Source organism: Gopherus evgoodei, chromosome 15, assembly GCF_007399415.2.
Source record: "Gopherus evgoodei ecotype Sinaloan lineage chromosome 15, rGopEvg1_v1.p, whole genome shotgun sequence".
Classification (NCBI taxonomy): Eukaryota; Metazoa; Chordata; order Testudines; family Testudinidae; genus Gopherus; species Gopherus evgoodei.
The window spans coordinates 28,023,027-28,031,630 of NC_044336.1; the positions used below are offsets into that span (position 1 = coordinate 28,023,027).

Sequence of the window (8,604 nt, forward strand, 5' to 3'; positions counted from 1 at the left end):
CTGGGCTCCACTCCAGCATCCACGGTATGGGGTGAAAGGGAGGGACAATGCCACCGAAGAGAGACCCCAAAGCGCCCCAGTGGTGCCAGGCTGGAGGTGGGGGAGTGGGAAGCCAGAAGCCAGTCCAGTCTCTGCTCCCCACAGTGCACGTGGCGGCGCACCCCCTACTTCCGGGGGCGTCTGCACTAGTCCGAAGCCCCCTCGCAGGGGGGCGGTGAGTGAGGGCGCCCAGACCTGTGCGCTGAGCCGAGGCGGGAGGTTGGGACGCTCCAGCCGGAGGAGGGAGACATTCAGATTCGGCCTTTGAGGAGATTTGAGGGGTTTGTTGTTTTATTTATTTTCCCGCTCCAGGCTCCAGCTGGACTAACCCCTCGTTTGTTCACGAGAGATCGGGCACGTTTGCACCTCCCTGCGCCCAAGAAATAGCCTCGCTGAATTTCCCTCTGCACAGAAATGTGCCGTAGGCAGGGAGGTAAAAGAAGCTCACAACTTCAGATCTAAATAAAATCGGAGCGAATCTGTTTCTTCTGTTGCGGTGTAATTTTGCTTTAACGGACGCATGGAAGTGACTTGAGAGAGAAAAATCTTTGACAGGAATCTCCCCAGCTCAGCAGCGTCTGCATTTCTGGCTTTTTCTGAAAGCACCTAAAGCAAACATACTTATGGCAGTAAAATCACTGAGGGATGAAATGCAGAGAAATACTATCTTAAAACAAATAACAAAACTCTTCAACAGCCATTAGTGATTTAAGGGGCTGGGGGAAGGAGAACGAGAGAATTCTGCGGCACATTTCGGTAACCGAGAGCGCTACAGCAATCACCCAGTGATAAACACTGATGGCAGAGAGCAATAATTACCTCGTCTCTCTGTTTACAGATAACCCTACCGCTCCAGGAATCAGTGAAACCCTAGTTACATCCTCACCTCTGTTCTTAGACACCCCATCCCCCACCCCAGATCCCTTTCGCCCGCCTGCTTGAGCAAACTTGGGGAAATTAAGCCCATAGGTTCTTGGAGTAAGGAAACCAGAAACTCCTATTATAGGCTGCTGAAGTTTACTTTATTTTCACTACCCAAACTGTTGGAAAGTATTTAAACTTAAGCAGAAACAGCTGTACTCCTGGCACCACTCTACCAAGCTATTCGTTACTGCGAATGACTTTTTATGATTCTGAACTTTGCTCGTTTGTTGGCTTCCAAACTAACGGCTTTCTTGGCAGATAGTGTCTAATGAGGTGATTTTTACGCAATCTTCGAGTACTTCGTTAATAAGATACAATTTCTCTTTGTTACATTAACCCACAATGGAGTTTTCTCTCTTTCCCCAGCCCTCTGTCTCTGCACCTAACAAATCCATCTGTTTCATGCGTTCTTTGATAGTCCAGTACCTAAGGAGCAGAGAGATCAATACAGATCGGTAATAGGGAACAGGGTCATTTCCCACTACTCTTTGTTACAATCGGCACATTTTGCATGTGCTACTATTTCAAAGACAGCCCTAGATAGAGTGTATGTGGAAATGAAACCATCTCGCGCAGACAATACGCTGAAGTCAAAGTTCGCAGAGTTTTTGTTTGTCTGTTCTAAATAAGCCTCCGGGCGAGAACACGTTAAATCCCAAGTCCTCTTCTAGAGTTTGTGTCCTGTAGTAGTTCCAGATCAAATGAAATCATCGCCCTACGTCGCTTTCCATAGGCACCATCCCGCCCTGCTCAGCGGTAGGTTCTTTTACACCTCGCTAGCAGGGCAGCCTGGACTCGCGGCTGTTACACTTCGACCGGGGCACCGGGAGGGCTGGGACCCGGTGCGCCAGCCAGTGGGGTTACGACAGTCCCCGCAACGCGCGAGTCCAAAGCCACCAGCAAAAAGACCTGAGACGAGACTCTGCTGCTGCTTCAACTCTTTCAGCCCTTTGTGCTTTGAAATTTCCTTTCTCTGCACAAACGCTGCAGAAGCTTTTCAGGAAACGCAGCCGCTGCGCGCACAGCCAGCGTGCCGGGGGCTGTCACCGAGCCCCCATCCCCCCCGCTGGTAACAGGGGTCGCGTTGATTGAGAAGCACGCACCGGCCTGCACAAGCGCGGAGCGCAAATCTGCCCACTGGAAACGAAAATCAATCACAGTCAGAATGCGCAGTCTGGCCCCGGGTTCGACAGACCCACCGACTCCCCAAGAACACGGCGCCACTTCACCCGTAGCAGCAGCATCTGCTGTGCTGGGGGGGGCTGGCTTCTCCCCTAGTCCCCAGCGCTGGGGGCCGTGGAACCCCTTGGGCCGGGGGGGGACTCCGGCCCGGGTGCCCGTGCGCTGCTGCGGCTGGGGCTGACAGTGACTGGGGATGTCACAGAAGTTGGTTTGAATTTTTGCTCGAGCTGGGCCCGGCCGTGGCTGCGGGCTGGGGTCGAGCCTGGGCTGGGCAGGGCCGGCGGTGGCTGCCTGGCCCGGGGGCTGGTGGGGGACAGTGATTTAGAAAGACGGGGCTGGATGGAGACGCTGTGCGGGGGGGGGGGGGGGGGGGTTATGCCGCCCCGCCCCCACAGCCAGACAGCGAAGGCCCAGGGTCCCCCCGCCGCCCGCCGGTCTCTCGTCGCTCCTCTGGCTCCGCCCCCTGCTATTGAAAGGCGGGTCACGTACGGGGAGGGGGGCGGCTGGGGGAGGGGAGAAGGGGCGGAGTCTTCGGGGGGGCAGGAGGAGGAGGGGCCGAGCTCTGGCCAATGAGGTGCAGGCGGAATATTCCACCGGCTCCGCCAGCAACAAGTGCGGGGGGAGGGACGGCGAAGGGGGGGGCGCACGGGAAGGGCTGACGTCAGCGGGCAGAGTATTATGGTCTGGGCTGCGCTGGCTGCTGCTTTTCTGCTGCCAGCGGCCGAGTAAACATGGAGCTTTCAGCCGTCGGGGAGCGGGTGTTCGCGGCCGAGGCCCTGCTCAAGCGCCGCATCCGCAAAGTAGGTGCCTTTTGGGCCCCCCAGCCCCCGTGCATGCAGCCCCCCAGGCCTGCGGGAGGCCGAGATCGGCTCCGAGACAGCCCTGCTCCCTCCCCCAGCTGCTCCCATTTGCAGCAGCAGTTCAGAGCTGCCTCTTCCCCTGGACTTGCACTGCACACATTGCATCTGGGTTTTTTTGTCCTGCATGCCCATTTTTACAAAAATGCTGCAGGCATGCTTTGCTGCATGCATATTTTTTGCCAGATGCATTTTGCTTTATCTCTGGTTGCATGGGTTTGCTGCACGCATATTTTTGTTCCATGCATTTGGCCGTTTGCAGCTATTTGACACATGCCTATGATGCAGGCTTATTTGGTTGCATGCATGTTGCTACATGCATATTTTAATTGCATGCATCTAGATTCCCCCATGCCTATTTATTTTCTCTCTGTGCAACTGCAGGGGCGCATGGAATATCTTGTGAAATGGAAAGGCTGGTCTCAGAAGTAAGTAGGTTATATATACAATTATTCAGCCTAGCAAATACGCAGAAGATGGTGGTTATTATTTATTTTGCATTATAATAGAAAATAAAGTTAGATCCTGTTTTTTTTTAAATTTTATATATCTTGTCCCCCTCCCCCTCACAAGTGACACTGTTTCTCAATCTCTGTTTATGTCCCCATAGGTACAGCACCTGGGAACCTGAGGAAAACATTCTGGATGCCCGGCTGCTTGCAGCCTTTGAGGAAAGGTACAAGCCCTTGGCTGGTCATATACATCACACTTGTAAAAACGTTGCTCTGTTTTGTAGCAATGCAGAATTGAAATTGTTTTGTTTTTTTTAAATACCTCTAGGGAACGAGAAATGGAGCTATATGGCCCCAAAAAGCGAGGCCCCAAACCCAAAACCTTCCTGTTAAAGGTAAGGAGGCAGGAGCCTAGTGTGTGCATTGACATTGTTTAGTTGGTGAGTGGAGGGGGCTGCATTCTGCAATGGAGAGCGTCAGAACCAGCATGCTAATAGCAGGATCTGGCTCCAGCACTGATGGGGAAGGCTTGTGGAAAGGCCATTGCTTATCTGGGAAGTTGTAATTATGGAGCTGAATGGCAGGATAATAAAGTCACCAGTTGATTTATCTTCTTTGCAGGCACAGGCAAAAGCAAAAGCCAAAACCTATGAATTCCGCAGTGACTCTGCCAGGGGGATCCGGGTGCCATATCCTGGTAGATCACCCCAGGAGCTGGGCTCCACTTCCCGGGCAAGGGAAGGACTGAGAAACATAGCTCTGCCTGCCCAGGGCAGTCCCAGCACCTTGAGGGGTGAGAGCATCCGGGACCGGGTTGGGAGAATGGAAGATAAACCTGGAGAGATCCCTAAAAAGAGAGGCCCAAAGCCTAGGAAAGAGCATTACAAGGACTTGCCAGAGGCTCTGGATGTCTCCAAGAGGAAATTATGTGAGCCAGGGGACAAGATGGGGGACTACCTCAAAACCAGGAAAATAGAGGAGACCATTCCTGGGGTAGCGAAGTTTGGCTCAGGACACAGTGTGATCCAGCTGGCCAGGAGGCAGGAGCCTGACCTCTCTGGTGCCATGTCCACCCCCAATAGAGCAGAGGCTGGCATGAAGCTGGGACCCTCAGAGACTTACTCACCTAGGATCACCAAGCACAGGTCAGACTTTTTGGACCCAAAGGGGCAAGATGGATTGGATCCTGGCGGCCCTAAGATCATGCACAGCTCCACAGACCAGGGCTCTGTGGGAAGCTTGTACAGAGACAGTGTGGGGACTCAGTCTGGCAGACCCTCCCTCATTGCCAGAATCCCTGTCTCCAGAATTCTGGGGGACCCGGAAGAGGAGTCCTGGAGCCCATCTCTCAACAACCTGGAGAAAGTGGTGGTGACTGATGTGACATCTAACTTTTTGACGGTTACAATTAAAGAGAGCAGCACGGACCAAGGATTCTTTAAAGAAAAGCGATGAGTGTTTGCAGGATAGATCCAGAAAGATAAAGGCTTGATTAGAGCTTGGTGGGTTTTTTTTCCCAGGACAGGACCTAGAAACTGTCTTAATTCTTTCTGCTTGCGTTTTTTTCTCTAGTTTTCTGTTTCATTGAAAGATTATCTCTAGAGTTATATTTTCTATTAGATGTAAATATGTTATTTAAGAAAAATACCTATATATATATATCTCTCTCTCTATATATATATATATATTTCAACTCCAAGTTGTTTTATTTAAATGGAGACTGAACAGTGACTGCTCAGTTGCTCTTAGGAAGGACAATAAAACAGAACTAACAAGTTAATGTATCTGTTGCAGGAGCCAGTGTATATAGTGAATGATGTTTGTAGCTAATTATGTTTTGGGGTTTTATTAATTATGGTTTTTTCATAAGATGCTCTTGATGATGCGTGGGGAAGTTGTATCTCTTTCAGGGCAAAGTGCCCTGGTTTCTTGATTGTGATATAAGGTGTTGCTTGTACAATCAAGTGTGCTGTATCCAGACCTGTCAGTCTGGACAGCTGAAATAAGCACTTGAATTTACAGTATTGTTTGGGTTTTGTTTCCAATTGGGAAAAAAAAAAAGTTGGTATAAAATCAAAAAAAGCAGAAGTCCATAAAAAGACTGAAAGTTGTTCTAGTGAAGTATTAACTTGAATTACCTCTTCTTGCAAATGAAGAGGAGGTTTGTATGTTTAAGATTCCTAAAAGGAGTGATACTGAAATGCACTTTAATAGAATTGTCATAGCAGTTATGGGAGACAGAACTGAGCTGAGAAGCTGTTTTCATTTTGTCTGTTTGCTTGATTCTTTCCCCCCACCCACTTAAAAAAAAATCTGTTTACATTCCTGAAATGCCAGAAAAGTTTGGGAGGATAAAGTGTCACTGCCCATATTTAGATGCTCATGCTGTTATAGAAAGTGTTGTGTTTTTTCCAGGCCACAGTTCCCTTTGGACTGCGGGGAGACTGCAGATACAGTGTTCTATAATATCCACATCTCCCCCAACAAATTCCAGAGTCACTCTTGGGGGTTAGAGAAAATAAATATTTTCCCTGCCTTATGCCAGTTTCACAATGGCTGAGAGGAGATCTACTACTAGGGACAAAGTAGGTGCTGCTGACACAGGTGGCAGTTAGTTTGATCACACCCTTCTCTTTGAAAGCATATGTGAATGGGTTGGTTTGGTTTTGTTCCAGGCTTAGTGAGATTTAATGACTGAACAAAATGCAGCGGCTTCCATCCGTGAGCGTAAACCAGAAATCTTTTGCTACCTTGCAGAAAGCGAGTGTGGATTCTAGAAGTGTGTTTTTTCTCTCTCTCTCTGAACTTGATATTCCAACTTTACCTAGATATGGGAGAGGCTGTTTTTTTTTTTTTTTTTGAGCCTGTTATGGGAGAAGGGGGTAGGTGTTGGTGTTGTTTTTTAAGGTGTAACAGGTGCTCTCCACTCCTAACATATGTTGGTTTAAGCACCTTTGTTGGTTCAAAAGCACAAAACTGTCCAACAGCCCCGAAGGGCCCCAGAAAAAGGAGTCTGGCCTTTCCCATCTTCTCTGTTTGGCTCAGTAAAGGTCTTAAATGCTTCTTAGTGTGAGGACTGCAGGTAGGATGAAAGCACATGGGGCCTGATGGGAAGAGGAAGGGACAGGAGTACAGGAGTAGCCTTTGCTGCTCTTAGGCCCATTCTGGATAATTTTACCTCCTACCTCTTTAGTCCCCTTTCCCTTCCATCTTTGGGACTTGGGACTGTACAGAGGGAGCTGCTTGTGTGTTTAATATAATATTTTGTAAAACCAAGATTTTAAACTTAGTTTGTACAAAGAACTGAAGCAAGGAATGTAGCAATATTGATGCTGTTTTCAGGTTAAACCTACATGGGACTTGTCTGTTACCATGTGTATGATGATGAGGGTTTATCTACCTATATCCTCCCCCTATATATATGAAAGCTGGAAAATACCTCCCCTTGTTACAGAGATCACAGTGCAGCTCTTGCCTCATTCTAAAAGTCAGGGTGTGATCTTAATTTGGCATTCTTCACTCCAGACCTGTGTAAATATATATGTGTCTCGATCTGCACATATATAAAGCTAGACATACCTGTGTGTATGTACATATATCTACATATATATTGGATGTGTGTGTGTGTTATTTAATTCTAAGACTTGTAAAAAAAACAAATCTGGCTAAATCTCAGTCTCCGAAGTGAAGCTTAAATACGTGTCTTCTGCCAACCGTGAATGTCTACATAATACCTGCTTTTTATGTGAGTTTAAATATATACTTTGTAAATAGAAACGTGTCCTTGTTATGTCCTCCCCGGCAATCTCCACCTTGCTTTGTTTATAGCTGGGACATCTCTCTCCCCGCGATTCCTGGGGGAACGCGGGCTCGGTCCCGTCTGCCTGCCGCTGAGTGTGGTCTTGCTGTCCCTTAGCCCGAAGGCCCCGGTACTGGCTGTTACTGGGCGGCGGGGAGAGGATAGGAACTTGCCCTAATGTGACGTGCTGTTGAACAGCGAGGAGCCTGCCCTGCCCTGCCCTGGCGCCCGCTTCTGCGGGGAAGGTGCCCGGGGCGGACCTCCCACCGCCTGCCTGGGTGCAGGCGATCCCAGGCGCTGGCATCCGAAGGAGCCCCCGTCTCCCTCGCCCTTTGTCTGCAGGGGCCCTGGAGGCCTCTTGCACCCGCCGGACCCGACTTCTCCGCCGAAGGGAGGGCGCGCGTCCCTCCCCCAGCACCAGCGGCTGCTTCTCGGCTTCGCACCCACACGACAAACGGCAGCCCCGCAGCTCTAGGCTCTGGCTGGAAGGGACGGCTCCATCCTGCCCCTGGGGCCGGTTCCCTCCGCACGGGATCCCCGGGCTCTCCTGCCCCAGCAGCGCTTCCATAAGCCGGCTGCAAACAGTCTCTCGGCCGGGCATTAACATGCACGAATCGATTTCGGAAATTAATTTCCAGATTGCTAGGCGGCGCCTGGTGGAGGGGTGAGTGGAGGAGGCTTTCCCGCAGACACTCCGAAGGGGCAGCTGGTTCTGCCTTCGCTCGGTGTGACGGGCGTGAATGAAAGCAGCCCGACACCCCACCAGCCCCAGGAGCGAGCAAAGGGCGGCGCCTGTCCCGGCTGCCCCCGCGGGTGCTGGGGGGCGGGAGGTGTCTCGGTGCGCACCCGGCGCTGAGCCGCGTGTAAATGGCAGCTCGGAGCGGGCCGGACCCAGAACCGGAACAAAACTGCAAGGCGGGGACCGCGTTGGCCTGCCCGCAGCATCCCCGGCTTCCCTCGCCCCGTTCTCCGCAGCAGGCGTGGGGCTGGGCAGGAACGTGGCTGGGCATTTAAACCCGGGATGGTTTGCTGTCCCTTGCCGGTGTCTGCGGCGCTCCCCGGCTGCCGAATCTCGTCCCCAAGGGCGGTTTGGCTTTGCCGCACAGACCGGTGCCTGCCAGTGCAGCTCAGCCCCGTGCTACCGTACCGGAGCCGGCCCAGCCCGGGCCCGGCCAGGCAGCAGCTGTGTGTTCCCAGGGCTGAGCATGAGCAGCCCCTGGGTTTGCCTGATTTGCACTATTGCACGTGTTGATCACAAGGGTGTGAACGGTGCAACCCGGCCCGCCTGCAGATGAGGGCTGTGCTAGCGGCTGGGGTGATGCTTTGTCTTACCAAGCCCACGGTTCGGGCT

At 51.4% G+C, this 8,604-nt stretch overlaps 1 protein-coding gene across 1 annotated transcript; it reads left to right on the forward strand.

The window, feature by feature from the left end:
• The first annotated feature begins 2,822 nt into the window (after nucleotides 1–2,822).
• On the forward strand, nucleotides 2,823–7,469 carry CBX8 (chromobox 8). The gene is made up of 5 exons (XM_030534275.1): nucleotides 2,823–2,945; nucleotides 3,387–3,430; nucleotides 3,613–3,678; nucleotides 3,783–3,849; nucleotides 4,076–7,469. The coding sequence occupies exons 1-5, from the start codon at nucleotides 2,877–2,879 to the stop codon at nucleotides 4,907–4,909; spliced, it is 1,080 nt and encodes a 359-aa protein (XP_030390135.1). The 5' UTR covers nucleotides 2,823–2,876; the 3' UTR covers nucleotides 4,910–7,469.
• Nucleotides 7,470–8,604: the final 1,135 nt, after the last annotated feature.

What these genes read in the sequence shown, in the direction of transcription:
- CBX8 (XM_030534275.1), top strand. Translation starts at nt 2,877, where the DNA reads ATGGAGCTTTCAGCCGTCGGGGAGCGGGTGTTCGCGGCCGAGGCCCTG. An exon ending in TCAAGCGCCGCATCCGCAAA is followed by an intron (nt 2,946 to 3,386) that starts GTAGGTGCCTTT and finishes GTGCAACTGCAG; the next exon opens with GGGCGCATGGAATATCTTGT. An exon ending in TGGAAAGGCTGGTCTCAGAA is followed by an intron (nt 3,431 to 3,612) that starts GTAAGTAGGTTA and finishes ATGTCCCCATAG; the next exon opens with GTACAGCACCTGGGAACCTG.